Genomic DNA, 18,944 nt, shown 5'->3' on the forward strand with positions numbered 1-18,944 from the left:
ATACCACAGTTTCCTCTTGCTCATCAACCCTTTCTCTACTGTGTGCTATGTTGATGTTGACTATGTTAGCCTTGGAATAAAGCATTTGAAAATCCACGCTGTTGTCTGGACATTTGCTCCTTATCCACACTCACAAGTTATACCCCTAGACAAGAGAACTTGGTAACTTAATACGCCGATCCCAAACTATTCAGCGGCTCCTTCGGGGGTGGGCGCTACAAAAAGAACGAATAAAAAAAAAATGTAAGGGCTCGCACGCATAAGTGAACGCATTCGTAGTTCATGCCCGCATATATAATCAACGCTCAAACCACACGTGAGGTATCATCGCAAACGTTCGAGCAAGAGCAATAATTCTAGAACTAGACCTCTGTTACTAAACATCATTTACAGGTTACATGTTTACAAAGTGTCGCCTATGAAGATTTATAAGTACTGATGTTTGGCGCCATAACACAAGTGTGCGAAATTTTAAAGCGTGACATATGAGATATCTATTTACACAGTGTATCATCATTGTCACATACAAAAAAAATGTTGGCGAACTTAAGTGTTTTGTTTTTTTATTCATGAAAGCTTCGTTTTTTTGCCAAAAAATAAAAATAAAAAAATACTCATTCGAAAAATTGCTGCGCAAATACTGCGTGACCAAAAAAATATATATATATATTGCAATGACCGCCATTTTATTCCCCAGGGTCTCTGCTAAAAAATATATGTATAATGTTTGGGGGTTTTGCGTAATTTTCTAACAAAAAATTATGATTTTTACATGTCGGAGAGGAGTGCTGGAATTGTCCCATGGGCAAGTGGTTAAAGTGGAACTAATCCCTCCTATACTTTATGGCCAATGACATGGTCATCTTGGCTTCTGTTTGACTTGCAGTTGGTATGGTGCTGCACATGTGATCAGTTTGGACACCAGCCATTTAATGGCCTGACACTTCGGTTAAGAGCAAACACAAGCACACTATAACAGTAACAGCCATCATTCAAAATATGCCTGGAATGCAACTTTATTGGGAAACCGTTAAAGGCGTAGTAAAGTCTCCTTAAGAAAATAAAAAAGTGCCCCCCTGGAGGTTTAAGCCATAATGTACTACATACAATTACATCATGAGAGACTTCTCTACAAATTGAGCCCCCCAATGCTGGGCTGTCGCGGCTCTCCGTGGTCACTTGGCCGCGGCACACAGAGCAGGCTGTAAAAGCAGATGCATGGCTCAGATTGCATTACCCACTGGCAGGTAATATAAAAACCCTGTCCGTTGGTGGGGTTTTTTTCAGAAGAGCGTTTACCACCACTTTAATTTGGTGGATTTTGTTCTACTTTAACAATTCAGTGTTTTGATTGGGGGGGGGGGGGTAGTCTGCACTACATGCAATTACCTGTAAAACCACACCTACCATGGATGGCATAACTTGGCAACAAAGGCAAGTAGATGCTTTGGTGGAGTATGCAATGCTGGATAGGACTACCTTTGTCACCAAGGTTGATCAGCATAGTGGAAGTCAATATCAACTTAACCTTTTTTGATGCAATTAGATCTTGAATGACAACCAAACCCTTATATCCGTTACAGCCAAAGAAGCTGCCATCTGTTTGTTCTGCAGTTGTCATGGCACTGCACATGATCGGTTAATGACATCTGCCATTTGATGGCTAGACAGTTAAGAGTAGAATTGTTGGGAAATCGATGGGTTTGGTTCCGCTTTTAATGCACATATGTCCATTCACACTTCAGGTGGAGGTGGCACTTTATTTTGTCTCAATTGTAAGTTATTATATTAAATGTGCTAGGACCCTTTGTACATAGAGTACAATAAGATCTAAGGTTTATCTTTAAAAGTGGAGAGTTCTTTCTGAATGCATTTTGTGAACTGGGACGATTAGCACTGCATGTTTATAATTTATTTACTAATTCTACATCCTTCAATATATTTCAGCGCTCCACCATGCAGAGTGCCACTTTACTGTGCATTGTGTTTAGTTTAAAAATTAGTGCTTCCAGCAGAGAACAAACTGTTGTGCTTTTGCTCACTGCAAAGGCAGGATCAGCGGTTATCACCAACAGGAAGGACTTCCTGAACAATGACATGTAGGTACTACAGAAATCAGCAGCACCGAGATGCAACAAAGGACGAAAAAAAAAAAAAAAAAAGGCTAAAAACTAAAACATATGTTGCTTATGATACACAGTGGTTTTGCAAAACGTATGATCAGACAGTTAAAGTTTATATTTACTTTAACTTTTATAGATATGTCAATACCTCATATTTGTGTTCCTGCGAATAAATCTTTAGAAACTACTTCAAAATGCAACTATCAATTACATAGAATTACATTAATAAAAAATATAAAGCATACACATTTTTCCCTCAAAAACCTGATTTCAGCCTTTGATCTGTCACTTTTCTATAATAATTTACCTGGCATTAGCATGGAGTACATAGTTTAGTTTCATTGTTTCCTGGATCCTTTTGTACAGGCCATCTGCTAATTTGGAGTACTGATGCACACTGCCATATCCACTGGACCCATGACAAATTGTGACATCAAAATTCAAGACAGGCCTCATGTGTTAAACCTGTGCATCTATTACTACCGTACAGAAGCTCTTTAAAAGGCCAAGTTCACCTTTAACCACTTCAGCACTGTTACTTTAACTGCCAATTGCACGGTTGGCGACGCTGTACCCAAATACAACATATGGCCTTTTTCCCCACAAATAGAGCTTTCTTTTGGTGCCATTTTATCACATCTGCAGTTTTTATTTTTTGCACTATAAATAAAAGCAGACTGATCATTTTGGGGGGAAAAAAATATATTTTTCCTTTCTGCTATAAAACACAGCCAATAATAAAAAAATAAAAAATAAAAAAAATCGAATTTCTTCATCAATTTAGGTCAATGTGAATTCTGCTACAAATTATGGGATATTTTTATGGAATATGTATTTATTTTTTACTAGTAATGGCGCAGATCAGTGACTTATAGCAGGACTGCGAGTTTGCAGCGAACAGTCGAGACATTGACTTTGAGAACCAGTGACACCAATACAGTGAGCATTGCTAAAAAAAAAAAAAAAAAAAAATATATATACACTGTCACAGTACTAATGACACCGACTTGGAAGGGGTTATCAGGAGCGATTAAAGGGTTAAAGGTGTTCCTAGCCTTTACTAAACTGTGGGAGGTGCTTGTACTAACTAGGGGAAGGCAGAGATCCATCAAGAACACAGGATCAATGTCTTCCCCATTGACAGAAATGTGCCTTGTGTACATAGGCAGACTGGTGTTCTATATATACACATACATATATACGGCAGGAAAGCTGCCGTGTGTGTGTGTGTATATATATATATATACATACATATATATATATATATGTGTGTGTGTGTGTGTGTGTGTGTGTGTGTGTGTGTGTGTGTGTGTGTGTGTGTGTGTGTGTGTGTGTGTGTGTGTGTGTGTGTGTGTGTGTATATATATATATATATATATATATATATATATATATATATATATATATATATATATATATATATATATATATATATATATATATATATATATATATATATACATATACACACACACACACACACACACAGTACATACATATACACATACACACACACATACATACACACATATATACACATAAAAAAAAAATGTATATATTGGTAAAAAAAAAAAAAAAAAAGATTTCTCTTTCAGGAACCTGCAGAGCATTGCACCCACGATCAGTGGATTTGGAGTACAATGTCAGGCACCTGCAGTCTTCCTCTATATGGGCCGTCAGTTTCAGAGCTGCAGAAAGACTGAATGGACTATAAACGTGCTCATCAGTGCCCTCACATACCACTGAAACTTCAAGATCCATCTGCCGCAGTGGCAGACGGGACTTGTAGAATGAGATTATTGTGAATGAATGACATGGCTGTGCTTTCACATTGGTGGTGCTGCATAGTAACATGTTACAGGTTTCACCCTAAATATGCAAACAGCTAGTGCCGTTGGCCTTCAGAAAAAAGTGCAGCACAGCACATAAGCAAACCATCTGTTCTACAGTTAGGATGATCGCTTAAAAGGCTAAATTCATCTTTTCAGATAGAATTTCACTTTCCACAATAAAAAGCCTTTTCTAATGTTGTTTCTGCCCAAGCCATCCCAATGCAGAAAAAAAATGAACTTGGCCTTTAAAACTAAAATGAAACCGTACCTGGATTTCACTGTTAGAGGCACTCGTTGGGCCTCCGCACAACAAATGCTGGTGTGTGACAAACTCATGTACCTGTTGAAATCCATTACGAATTAGCCACATGGAGGCCAGCACCCACAGCACATATCAGACGCACTATCCACCGTAACACTAAGCTCCCTGATCAGCTACTGTGCTTGTCACAGAGAGCAGATGGCCAATGGGTTTTGTTTTGGAGTGAGCAGAGCTTGATGGGAAACCGAGACTGGTTCCCACGTTAGGTCCACCTTGCTAGTGATGTACAGTGGATCGTACAGGAAGAACGTCTGTTCCCCATCAGTCTCTGCTTACTCAACAGGTGCAGTGGATGTGGAGTTGAGCAGTTGGATGGGCGGAGATTTAAAAAGAAACAATGCCGCGTAAACACGGTCGGAATTTCCAACAAAAATTCGATGTGAGCTTTTGATCAGATATTCGACCGTGTAGGCTCCATCGGACATGTGCTGTCGTAATTTCTGACAACAAATGTTTGAGAGCTGGTTCTCAATTTTTCAGAGAACAAAATTCCTATGCATGTTCGGAATCAATTCGATGCATGCTCGGAATCATTAAACTTAATTTTTCTCGGCTCGTCGTAGTGTTGTACGTGACCGCATTCTTGACGTTCGGAATTTCCAACATTTGTGTGACCGTTTGAGCGAACACTCCGTCAGAAGAAAAAAATCCACGGTTTTGTTGTCGGAATGTCTGATCGTGTGTACGCGGCATGAGTCTTGCTCTCAACAGGTCAGCCACCCATGTTTTTGATTGCATGCAGCAGTGGGCGATTATTTAGCCCAATAGCAGCTGTGGAATTTGCCTACTGGTGTCCACCGTCAATCAAAAGTAAGCAGACCTAATAAGGAATTAGTCTCTTAGCGTCCCCATCGAACTCCACCTAATGTCAGTGTTTGGTCCTTGTTATTGGTTGTTAGGTGGGTGCCTGCATTCTAGCAACCATCAGGGGTCTCAAACTAGCGGCCCTCTAGCTGTTGCAAAACTACACAAGTCCCATGAGGCATTGCAAGGCTGACAGTTACAAGCATTACTCCCACAGGCAGAGGCAACAGCTGGAGGGTTGCCAGTTTGAGACCCCCGATAAGTAAATACAAAACAGAATAATAAAGTTAAACACACAACCCATGCCAACTTTTAGTTGGTCTGTATAATTTCCAGGTTCATTATCTACAAACTTGCAGTAATTTGATTTGGATTTGTCACAATCATGGTAACGCATTATAAAAATTATACAAACAAGAACTCTGAGACTGGTGGACATATCGAAAGTCTTGCCGAAGCTGTTGCAAGGCTTTCCAGGTATTTTTTAAGAGATCAACACCATAGTAACTTTTTAATTTAGTAACTTAAATGTTGAAAAACAATTACCGTATGTTTCAACTCTATTAATTGCTTCTGCTTCAATAATTAAAGTTACATTTCAGTTTTTCGGCATCCAGTCATAATCGTGTATAGCTGCTTAGTTAAGGCTCCAATTTCACTTCTAAGTTAAAGTACTAGTAGCCCATAACATTAACTTCTTGAGGCCCGCTCTATAGCCGAATGACGGCTACAGCGCGGACCTGAAAATCCAAGTGGACGTCAATAGACGTCCGCCCCTTTGCTCGTTCCGAGCGCACAGCGGGGAAACTGTGCTGGCCGTGTCCTTTGGACACAGCCAATCACAGATCGCCGTGAACGGCCAATCGGAGTGGCCGTTCGGTAGGCGATCTGTGCGGCCAATGAGAGATGATCTCATATGTAAACATATGAGATCATTTCTCATTGCCGGCTCTCACAGACAGCGTCCTGTCAGGGAGAGAGGAGACCGATCTGTGTCTCTTGTACATAGGGACACAGATCGGTCACCTCCCCCAGTCACCCCCCTTCCCCCACAGTTAGAACACTAAGCAGTATACACATTTTACCCCTTCCTCACCCCTTAGTGTTAACCCCTTCAATGCCAGTCACATTTATACAGTAATTAGTGCATATTTATAGCACTGATCGCAGTATAAATGTGAATGGTGCCAAAAATGTGTCAAAAGTGTCCGATGTACCGCTATGTCGCCTTTCCAATAAAAATTGCAGATCGCCGCCATTACTAGTAAAAAAAAAAAAAAAAAGTAATAAAAAAAAAAATACTGTCCCCTATTTTGTAGGCGCTATGATTTTTCGCAAATAAGTCGATTATTGCGATTTTTTTTTTTACCAAAAATATGTAGAAGAATACGTATCGGCCTAGACTGAAAAAAATTGGGATATTTATTATAGCAACAAGTAAAAAATATTGTATTTTTTTTCAAAATTGTCGTTCTTTTTTGTTTATAGCGCAAAAAATAAAAAAACCGCAGAGGTGATCAAATACCACCAAAAGAAAGCTCTACTCGTGGGGAAAAAAGGACGTCAATTTTGTTTGGGGGCCACGTCGCACAACCGCGCAATTGTCAGTTAAAGCGACGCAGTGCCGGAAGCTGAAATTTCACCTGGGCAGGAGGGGGGTTTATGTGCCCAGTAAGCAAGTGGTTAAAAAGGCATCCCCAGCATGTCTTCAGGTTGACTGCACCAAGACAAAAAACACGCTGCATGAGCGTTTATCTTTTTTTAAAAGGACCGATTATGTGACTATAGTAAAGGGTGTCCTAGCTGCTACGTTAATGTTCTTAGATTTGCCAAAGTCATTTCATGAGACACTGAGAAATATGTCTAACAATACTATATTATCAGTGACACTTTCATGGGACGAGCACTCCTCGCTTCCGACTCTCCTTTATCGTCCTGGAAGTCATGAAATTATATATCTAAAATAATAAATCCCTTTACTACAGACCTGTGGGTTGTTTGAGAATAAACCAACCTGCATACACAAGAGAATAGAAAATATATTTGTGAAGCCTCAAGTTAATTTGTGTAATAAAAAATAGGTGGTAGCCCTGTTTCTTGATCACTGGCAAACAAAGACCCTGTGAAAATATACACATCCTAGGCTTTAAATCAGATGCTTCAAACAACATTTTCCAAAAAACAAATATTACAATTGTGAAATAAGTACACCACCCACCAGGATAATTAAAAGATACAACTTCCGCATTAATGAACATAGTTTTTTTTAGGTACCCCCTTACAATGCTTACATTTGCTCAGCACGTTTTTAGGTAAGCGGAGAATGGTCTGTTAGAGTGGAAGAACCATCGAAATTATTGTGCTGATCACTGTTATTTCTCATAAATAAGTACCAAAAAAAGGTATGAAGTTTTATATATTTTTTTTTTTTTTACTGTTGATTAGTTTGTGTCATTTGGGTGGACACAAGGCTGCAGATAAGAGCAAATGGATAACCATCATATAGTTCATTTCATTTTATTCCCCCTCAAAGATTCTTTTACTTCACATGCAAGTTGCAAAATATCTGTTAGATTTTTGCTGGGTTTCAAAATAATGTGGTATATATTGAAACTGCCTTTTAAAATTTTAAATAAATAGGTCTGAACACCAAAGTAAGTACAGGACATTATTACAAGGTTTGTATATGGTTTATATTACATAAATCTGTCATATTTAAACTTTATTTCCTGCGATCCCTAAAGTGTTGTGACACAGCACTGTGAAATATATACGTGTCCAAATACAGGAAGAGAAGACCTTTTAGGTATTTTGTAGATTTAACAAACTGCAATGATTATCATGACACTCTGTCTTTAGAAGAAATAAAAAGATGTCATGTGAACAACTTCAAGTTAAGCTGTAATGCCAAAAATATATAACTTGACATAACGTAGTTTGCCATCTCCTGGGACAAGGCAAGTACTGTGCCCCCTAACCTGTCGACCATTAGGACTCTGAGTAGAATATATACAGTATCTCACAAAAGTGAGTACACCCTTCAAATTTAATATTTTATTCTACTTTGCTACAATGTAAAGTACTGACAGGTTGACACGCCACGCCCCCCCCCCCCCCCCCCCAATGCCTTCCAACTCTGCAGCAATGCTTGTAGTACTTTTACGTCTATTTCCCATAGACAACCTCTGGATATGACGCGGAGCATGTGCACTCAGCTTCTTTAGCCGACCATGTGGTGAGGCCTGTTCTAAATGGAACATGCCCTGTTAAACCGCTGTATGGTCTTGGCCACCGTGCTGCAGCTCATTTTCAGGGTCTTGGCAATATTCTTATAGCCTAGGCCATCTTTATGCAGAGCAACAATTTTTTTATTTTTTTCAGATCCTCAGAGTTCTTTGCCATGAGGTGCCATGTTGAACTTCAAGTGACCAGTATGAGAGGGAGCGATAACACCAAATGTAACACACCTGCTCCCCATTCACACCTCAGACCTTGCAACGCCAACGAGTCACATGACATTAGCAGACAGAGCCCACGCTGAGCAAAACCAAATCTGGCCTGTGCGAAAGGGGCCCCAAGAAATATGTGCCTTGCCCCATGACCCCTTAAACCGGTTCCCACCCGGCCCATTGGGGAATGATGCCGGGGCCAGCCTCTCACGACATCCTCACAGATCGTGGTGCCACACAGCGGCGCAATCTGTCACTGGCTGCGTCCAAAGGACACAGCCGATGACTGATCACTGTACCAGCCTGCTGGTGGTACCATGTGACCGCTGTAACCAATCACAGCAGATCACATGAAGTTTCCATTTAAGACATCCATTGGTCACAGTGATCACATGGTACAGACAGGGCCAATCCTAGCCCATCTGTGCCATGTCCAATTACAGCTTATCACAACAAAAACAAACTGAATGAATCAATTTCATTCAGTAAAATTCTTGCATACAGCCATGAAATTCATTGCTACATGCAAACATAACGTGGGGAAAAAAATATACTGATCACGTCTCCAGAGCAGTACTAGATCACCAGTCAGTGTCCCTGATCACCACCAGTCCAGTTACAGTTGTGTTCATAAGTTTCCATACCTGGCAGAATTTATGATTTCTTGATAATTTTTCAGAGAATATGAATGATAACACATCATTTATTATCAACTGTGTTGACCCTTTTTAAATCATAATTACAACAAAAACTACCCAAATGACCCTGATCAAAAGTTTACATACCCCAGTTCCTAATACAGTGTATTGCCCCCTTTAACATCAATGACAGCTCGAAGGCTTTAGTGGTATTTGAGGATCAGACTCTTTACCTTCTGGTAAAGCTGCCTATTCCTTCTGGCAAAAAGCCTCCAGTTCCTGTAAATTCTTGGGCTGACTTGCATGTTTGAGATCTCCCGAGTGGCGGAATGATATTGAGGTCATGAGACTCCAGAACCTTCACTTTATTCTGCTGTAGCCAATGACAGGTCGACTTGGCCTTGTGTTTTGGATCATTGTCATGTTGGAATGTCCAAGTATGTCCCATGCGCAACTTCCTGGCTTATGAACGCAAACATTCCTCCAGTATTTTTTAATTACACTGCATTCATCTTGCCATCAATTTTGACCAAATTTCCTGTGCATTTATAGCTCACACATCCCCAAAACATCAACGATCCACCTCCTTGTTTCACAGTTGGAATGGTGCATCTGTCTTTCATCATAAGCCTTGTTGACTCCTCTCCAAATGAAGAGTTTATGGTTGTGGCCAAAAAGTTAAATTGTGGTCTCATCACCCCAAATGACTGATGTGCCAGAAGGTTTTAGGCTAGTCTCTGTGCCGTTTGGCGTATTGGAAGCAAGATACTTTGTGGCACTTGCGTAGTAATGGCTTTCTTCTGGCAACTCGACCATGCAGCCCATCTTTCGAGAAGTGCCTCCTTATTGTGCATCTTGAAACAGTCACATGTTTTCAGAGAGTCCTGCATTTCACCTGAAGTTATTTGTGGGGTTTTCTTTGCATCCCGAACAATTTTCTTTGGCAGTTGTGGCTAAAATTTTAGTTTGTCTACCTGACTGATTTTGTTTCAACAGAACCCCTCATTTTCCACTTCTTGATTTGCGTTTGAACACTGCTGATTAGCATTCTCAATTCCTTGGATATCTTTTTATATCGCTTTCTTGTTTTATACAGTTCAACTACCTTTTCCCACAGATCCTTTGACAATTCTTTTGCTTCCCCCATGAATCTGAATCCAGAAATTTCAGTGCAGCACTGGATAAAAGATGCAAGGGTCTGTCAGGAGTCCAGAAACATATTGACCTTTTATAGACACACACTAAATTACAAGCAAACAGGTAAGGACGGTTTCCTTTAATAGCCATTCAGACCCCTTTGTGTCAATGTGTGTGCATGTTATCAGTCCAAAATCAAACTTTTGATGAGGGTCATTTAGATTGTTTCTGTTACGATTATGATTTAAAAGGGTAAACACAGTTGATTGATAATAAATGGCTTCAGCCAAACAACAACGAGTGAAAGAAAGGTTTTTGTGTCATCATTCCCATTCTGTGAAAAATGGGCAAGAAATCAAATTCTGCCAGGGTATGTAAACATACATATATACACGGCTGTGCGGTAATACTGGATGTAGCTTCAGCTACATACAGTATATACCGCTTAGCCAATCCTGGTGAGCGATGTATTCAAATTAATACAGAGCCTGCTCGGATTGGGGTAACAACCTCTGCCAATCTGAGCAGGCTACATACAGTAGCCTGCTCGGATTGGCTTTGAGAGTCAAAAGAGGCGTGGGCTGATGTTACAGCCTCTGCCAATCCAAGCAGGCTTTGTATTCATTAATAGAATACATTGCTCGCCGTGATTGGCTCCAGCAAGAATGAAGAAGAATATGGCTCCAGAAGGAAGAAATATGAAGTGTCGGAAGCCTTGGAAGGGGGGTTGTCTTATACGGTGAGTACAGGCAAAAAAATCGTAAAAAGCTGTAAAATTAGGGGGTCATCTTATATGCCCGGTCGCCTTATACACCAGCAAATACGGTATATTAAAAAAAAAATAATAATAATAAAATGAGATATATAAAATGAGAATATATATATCTATATCTATATCTATATCTATATCTATATATATAAAAACAGTGGTGATTAAACACCATCAAACACCATCAAAAATAGCTCTATTTGTGTGAACAAAATTATAAAAATGTAGTTTGGGTACAGCGCTGCATAAAAACGCAATTGTCAAAGTGCAACCGTGCTGAAAGCTAAAAGGAAGGGGGTAAAAGTACCTGAAATTGAAGTGGTTAAAATTTGAAAACTAGGCGATTGTTGACTTGAGATATAATGCTATGTGCAAATTTAAAGTTATAGCTGCAAGTGCTCTCTAGGTGCGCAAGTCAAAATATTCTTAGGCTGGCCATACACTATACAATTTTATTATTCAATTTTCTTTAGATTTATTTTCAACTATGTAGTGCAAGGGCCTGCCTGACTGTATACACATGTAAAGTGTTAAGATTTGCCAAAACCATATAATGAGGTCAAATCTAAAGGAAAACTGAACACGAAAATGTTATGTTTGGCCAAGCCTTACCCAGAGAACCTCACATATCTGATGAATGGTAAAAAAAAAAAAGCAGCCGCTTCAGTTTCAGCACCCCCAGTGTCACTTCCCTGTCCTCTACCTTCTAATTATACAATATAGAGCAGCAGAGTGTGATTAGGTCATCCATATTCTCTTAAAGGGTGCCCACCCAGCCAAGTAAATATTAAGAGCACAAAAAGAAAGACACATTTCGAAATACTTAAAAAAAAAAAAAAAAAAAAAAAAGCACTTTTGCCTTTTGGTAATACGTGCCCCATTAGGAAAACTTTTCTTAACTTCCTGTACCATATTCAAAGCAGAACACTGAGACAATCCCTCCCTTCCTTGATTGTCACCAGTACTGGTGTCCCTATTAAAAGATGTCCCCTCTATTTTTGTTCTGGTAAGCACCCAAAACTTTGAATTTTCTTTCACTTTTTCTTGGGGAGATAGTCCTATTTATCATCCCCTCCCTCCTGGAATGTGCCAGTTGCCTGGCTGTGTCTGATTCAATACATAATCAACCTAACTAGGCAACTAGAACTTCAGACGAATTCTGGAATGGCAGCCTCCATATTTCTCCAAAAGCACTTTATTTGCCTGAAGTTGAAATGGGTAATGCTACCCAAAATGTTATCTGTGTGCATTTTGAATGCATGAAGCGTTTGTTCCATTCTCTGAAATATGCCTAGAAACGATTGGAGAAAGCAGTTTGGAACCAGGTGAGTTAAGTCTATTAAAATACTTGCTTAATTCAGAACATAGTCACCTGCACACTTAAGGCATTGAACAGTATTTATCTTTGTTGTTCTTTTGGCAAGCAGCTCTTCTCCACCTACTGCTAAATGAGCTTCTCAGGCCATTAAATCAATGTCTTGGTGAAAATAAAGTTAGACAGTGTCAGGCAGCCTCACAAATAATGATGCATTTTGTAGCAGATGTCAGATACACTGCAGCCCAATGCCATGCTGAGGAAATTGGCCTCCTTATGTTCATATTATCTCATAATAAGCTATGCACCTGCTCAAGCAATTGACCACTTCTTCACTATCTGCTCATTTAGATAATGGTAAGAGCAAAGAAAATAAAGTAGAAGAACTCGAATTATCGTGGTAATTTGGAGCTACTTACAACATTTTAAAGCCTCACATTAGACTGACAAATGGGATAAACTGCAACTCCAAAATGTACCCAAAGTTTGAAGTGGAGCAATAATAAATGTACATTATATGTAAATGAAGTCGACTGCTGCCATTTTGTCCAATTTGAAAGTAGCCTCTCTTGAAGGACAAAATAAAAATAAAATAACTATACGACGAGTCAAAAGCTGACAACACATTCTTCTGGAGCAGCAGTCTGAATTTTGCAGTTAGGCAACACCTCTACAATTAAATAGGGACTGCAGCCTGCTCACATAATTTGTATAAAAAACATCTTTGCCATTTTGAAGCTTCCCTCCAACCATTTTGCATGTTACTTTATATATACTGTGATTCTGTACTTGTCAAATATGCTGCAGAAATCTCACTCCACCAAGTCTGGCTGCAGCCATTTTAGCTGTGGGCAGCTGAAGCTGCTGCCTGTTCACTTTCTGGATTTACACAGAGGCACACCTCCAGGTCTGCAGCTCTCATTGGCCCTCTTATGACTCACCCCCCCTTCCCCCACCTGGCAAACGAGAGAGAGAGAGAGAGAGAGAGAGAGAGAGAGAGAGAGAGAGAGAGAGAGAGAGAGAGAGAGAGAGAGAGAGAGAGAGAGAATAGATGGAAAGTTGAAAAGTTGAAAAAAAAAGATCCGCTTTAAGTTAATAAAACTACCAATAGCTTTTTGAAGTCCTGAAAAGCACTAATTGGGTTTAGAATGAAAAGGTTAAGAACAGATCTTTATTTCCCCTTCCAGATTTGATGTACAATCCTAGTAATGCTCTTGGCGTGCAAAAAACTATCCATATGCGGCTGATTCGCTGAGGCTGCAGGTAAATGCACTTTCTACTTTATCTGTCGATTAAATACTTGAACTCCTTAATTTTTAACAAAGAAAGCAAGCACATTCTCCAGACTATCTTATTAAACAGCCTAAAAGCAGCCAATTCCCCTTCCACTTTTTAAACCATTCTTGCAGGTTAGTGTGCAGGCAGTTTAAGCACCTATGATGCATTCTTGTGCTTTAAATCAAGTTATTTATTCATTACGATTAAATATATTATAATTTTTATACATTTTACCAGCATTAGTACCCAAATTTGACTTGAGAACAGACTCCGGTAATCTCTAACACTAAAGCTGACCATACAGTAGCAGAATGTTATTCAAAAATTTTCAATTTAAGAACATTCAATTTTGTCATCGCAGGGCCAAATTGACGGATGCTTATTCTCTAATGTAGCAGTGAGAAAAAGGAGCAGGATAAAAATTTTATTCAACATTGAATGTGGTTTTGCTAAAGTACATTTCATGCTAAATTGGATTTTTAAAATAGAAATTCTTTAACCACTTGCCGCCCGCCCTATAAAAAAAAAAAAAAAAAAAAAGACTTCGGCAAAGTGGTTTCAATATCCTATCATATGACATCCTCAGGATATTGAGCCGGTGCGCGCCCTCAAGGGCGCGCATCGCGGCGATCGTTGTTGTAGGGTGTCAGTCTGACACCCCGCAACACCGATCTAGGTAAAGAGTCTGACGGAGACTTTTTACCATGTGATCACCCGTGTCCAATCACGGCTGATCACAATGTAAACAGGAAAAGCCTGTAATCGGCTTTTCCTCACTCGTGTCTGTCAGACGCGAGTAGAGGAGACCCGATTGGCTGCTCCTCTGACAGGGGGGGTTTGTGCTGATCGATTATCAGCGCAGCCCCCCCCTCCGAGGATGCCCACACTGGACCACCAGGGATGCCACTAGACCACCAGGGAGGCCCACCACAGGTATGCCACCAGGGATGCCAATCAGTGCCCTCAATGGATGCCAATCAGTGCCCACAATGGGCATCACTGATTGGCATCCATTAGTAATACACACTAGAGTACATTAGTGTCGCCCATCAGTGCCCATCCATGCCGCCTATCCGTGCCGCATATTAGAGCCCATCATCAGTGCTTATCAGTGCCACCTCAGTGAAGGAGAAAACGTACTTATTTACAATGTTTTGTAACTGAAACAAAAAATATATATTTTTTGTAATTTTTTTTTTTTTAGCAGAAAATAAAAAAATCGCAGAGGTGATCAAATATCACCACACGAAAGCTCTATCTGTGGGAACAGAATGATAACAATTTAGTTTGGGTACAGTGTAGCATGACCGCGCAATTGTCATTCAAAGTGCAACAGCGCTGAAAGCTGAAAATTGGTCTGGGCAGGAAGGTGTATAAGTGCCCTGTATGGAAGTGGTTAAAGTATTTTTGACTCACATTTGTCGTCAAGTCAAACGTACTGAGAATTTTCATTAGCATATTTATGCAACTGTTCAAAATGATATTATTGTATGGCCATCTTTAGACAGAGTGTGTGAGGCAGACCTGGCTCTACTGCAATCCTTACCCTAAAGTGTCACATTTGACACCTTTCAAGGGGGAGGGGGGTGCAGATACCTGTCTAAAGACAGGTATTTACACCCACTTCCGGCCACACAGTTTTCGGGTTAACTGCGGGCAGAACGTCATCTCCCGTCCTCCCCCCGTTGTGCTCTGGGAACACTCGGCTCCCAGAGCACAGCGGGAGCCAATCAGCGGCGCAGCGCAACTTGCGCATGCGCCATAGGGAACCGGGTAGTGAAGCCAGAGCACTTCACTTCCTGGTTCCCTCACTGAGGATGGCGGGGGGAGCAGCAGAGTGACAAGCGATCGCTCGTCCTCTGCTGCGGACGGCGCTGGACTCTAGGACAGGTAAGTGTCCCAATATTAAAAGTCAGCAGGTGCCGTATTTGTAGCTGCTGGCTTTTAATATTTTTTTTAGTGGCACATCCGCTTTAACATTCAAATCTACCACAATGGTGGAGGAATACAGAAATCTCATAACCAGGCTTGTGTTGCCGTCTAGTCAAAGGTAGGGCAGGTCTCACATTCAGGATCTGGCTGTGCCATCTTGTGGAAGTTCGCACACGTTTGTTCAAATATGTAGTGCTCAGCAATTATCCGCCTGCACAGCTGTGTCATTCATTCACAGAGATCTGTGAATTAATCAACTGCAAGTCTCAGACAGACTTGTAGTTCAAACGCAAATGCCACATTTTTTTTATTTTTTATTATTTAATGGGACACAGTAGTAGCTTTAGCTTGGTTTTAGCTGCAGTATGCTTTAAGCAGATGTCTAAGCACAAGATATGTTCTGGATAGCACTCATTATATTAAGTGCATTACAAGATGATCTAAAACTAGGTCAAAGCAGATAGTATGCCAGCTGTTAGTTTACACCTTTATTATTAATGTGGATACATTACAGTCGTTTTTTAAGCTACCAATAGCCAGAATAATGAACTAGGGTGCTATAAAAATTTAGGAAATAGAAAATAGTTTGAGAAATGCAAGTCTTGGCATTATGTTTTGCTCTAAAGTGGATAGCAATTTTTTTTCTTTAACACTGAAATTATGAGTTAAATAGAACACTTGATGTTAAATCTCAAACCAGCAGGATTAGCCATGGAGCTCTGAACATCTGGTCTGTTTAGGGTCTGCCCCTTAATTAGGAATTGCTTTAAAATACAGCTGCAGAACTGAGGTTATATACACAAGACAGAAAGAACATGAAAACCATTACTGTCAAACACTTAGATTTGTGTCAAGTAACACCATGTTAATAAAATCCCATATTTTACCTTTTCTGCCAATGCCGTCAAGCTGTCAAGAAACCTTTGCCAAAAATCCTTGAACAGTGGGCGATCAATTTTCTTAAGGCTGTCTTTGGTACTTGCATCCACGCTCACATACAGCTGTGTGACTGGCTCCAGTGACCTGGCAAAAGGATAGATCACTATCCGTTATTCTCATAGTATACCAACTTATCATAACTGATTGACAAACTAGTTTGTAAACAGATATGCAGATTACAATTTTCAGACATATTTCACAATGCATATCTTATCAGTGTTATTTCCATAGACTTTGCAAGTTACCGTATATTTCCATCTTACCTGCTTAAAGAGGATCTTCACACTGTGCACAAAAATTTAAAAGTAAGCAGCTACAAAATATTTAAGTTGGTGCCTTTTAAAAACACACACACACTTATCTGACCAAGGATCTAGCGATGTCCACACCCAATCCGGTTCTTTGCCGGTCTTTGGGTCCAGGCACTGGCATCTTAAGTGTGGGCAGCTGACAGACTCCTTAATGCTTCACAGCCAGCTGTGCCCCTTAAATTGTCCCACAGTCTCCTGGGACATGTGAATTGTCTCCAAGAGGGTTCAAAGTTGGGGGGGCAACTTCTGCTCAGATCACCGCAGCAATCAAATCGGAGGTAGAAGAGGGTACCTGCCAAAATCAGATACCTGCCCCCCAAAACACATACCAAATATAGGAGAGGAGGGGAGCAGATGGAAGGGGTGGAGGAGGAAAGGCGGAACTTCACCTTTTGGGCAACATTCCGCTTTAAGCATTATGGGCACATTTTTTATTTTTTTGGGGAAAATAGATTTTTTAATTCAATAATGAAATTACACAAATGAATATGCTTGGTATTTTATTGTTTTTTTGTGGCATTTTCCTGCAAAAGTCCATTGAAAAAAGTTACCACTGCTTAATTAGTTGCAGACATTGGGTGTGCTACACATGCCCAAAAGAACGTCATTGTACACAGGGCGTGTGTAGCGTGTTCAGTCCCGCTGCCCTGCTTCTAGGATCCCCTTCCCAGTATTACAGCTTCTTCTTAGAGTACATTGTATTGCTGGCATTTCAATATACATGGAAAATAAGTTGTCAGCAGCTCTAGCTGTCAAAAAAAGGACTTGTAATCAGTGTTTATAAATACTGCTCTAGACCAGGATTATACAAAACGTACAAAGTAACATTGCTATATTTCCATCTACCTTCCTGTTCATTCATTAAAACAACCTGACTAGTGAAAAAAGTTCTTCTTTTAACCCCTTATTAACCCTTAGTTTACTTTAAATCAACCCTATTTAACTCCTTAGTCTCCTTTCCAACTGTTACTTTACTGCTGATTTTTTTTGTTTGTTTCCATTATCCATTAATATTTAACCTTTGTTTTTTTTTGGGGGGGGGGGGTTTGTTTAGTAATATTTTTCAGGCAAGCCTGCCTGTCCGTTTTTCAGGTAGGCCCAACGGACCACCCATTGTTCTCTGAAGAAAGGCTGATGTAAACGGACGGATGGCTATTCCATTCACCGTCTTTGGTGAGATATCAGAGGTCTAAACAGACCCCCATAACTCTTCGTTTGAGACATGTATATATAAAACGTCAGTCTGATACATAGTAGCTCTCGGCGGTTACTATTTATCAGCTGTCAGTATGAGCATATAGGGGCGATCAAGTAGTGATTGCTGCATACGCCCTCTCTACTACGGGGGGGGGGGGGGGGGTTGGTAAACATGTTAAGCAAGCCCCCCTCTCCCCCCGCTGCGCCCCCCAGCCTGACAGCTTGCTGGAGCTCAGTGCAGGGAAACCTCTGTCCATAAACATGTTTGGGGTCCTACGATCTTGTGCTGCTATCCTGATGCTTCTGGTTGCAGAGGCAGGTACTGAGGGCAGCAAAGCTCTGCTGCTGTCAGTCAAATTGCTGAAGAAAAGGAAGCAGGGGCATGGCACACCACAGCAGGTGCCTCCCTAGCAGCTGGCTAAGGAGACACCCACATATAGGTGGTGCTGAGCAACAACAAAAAGAAAAAATGCGCCTACTAAGTGCAGTGATGTCTGATAATATGGATTTTTTAAATTAAAACAGCCAAAATGACTACTCACTAAAAAGTAGTACAGAATGCGCTCAAAAAAAGGGAAGTGTAGTCAATGTGGATCGTCAGCCAATGATGGTGGCTTCTCTGGTGAAGGTTTTGATTACTGTCCAGGGAAGAAGCGTGGCAGAGCACTGCAGGCCATGCTGGGGAGCCGAGAACTTAAAAGGATGGTGATGGCTTTTTACTTGGATGAATGGGAAATCGAATGATTGCCCCATTTCGCTCCACATAGCATATATAAGCATGCCAGTCTCCTCCTCCCATTAGATCTGATGAAAATGCGGAAGCATTGAAACGCATCATCACCACGAGCCCCTGCCTGATGTCACTTCTTGTCGCCGAGAGCCATGTGCGCTGCAGGCT

General features: G+C 40.5%; 1 protein-coding gene across 2 annotated transcripts in view; it reads right to left on the reverse strand.

Moving 5' to 3' along the window:
• Nucleotides 1-18,944, reverse strand: part of LOC120926629 (S-adenosyl-L-methionine-dependent tRNA 4-demethylwyosine synthase TYW1-like) — a 256,887-nt gene that overhangs the window by 87,046 nt on the left and 150,897 nt on the right. For both annotated transcript variants that reach the window (XM_040336750.1, XM_040336749.1), the window contains exon 13: nt 16,487-16,622. In XM_040336750.1, the coding sequence (XP_040192684.1) occupies nt 16,487-16,622 (136 nt within the window). The remainder of the gene's footprint in view (nt 1-16,486; nt 16,623-18,944) is intronic.

This window comes from Rana temporaria, chromosome 2 (assembly GCF_905171775.1).
Source record: "Rana temporaria chromosome 2, aRanTem1.1, whole genome shotgun sequence".
Taxonomy (NCBI): domain Eukaryota; kingdom Metazoa; phylum Chordata; class Amphibia; order Anura; family Ranidae; genus Rana; species Rana temporaria.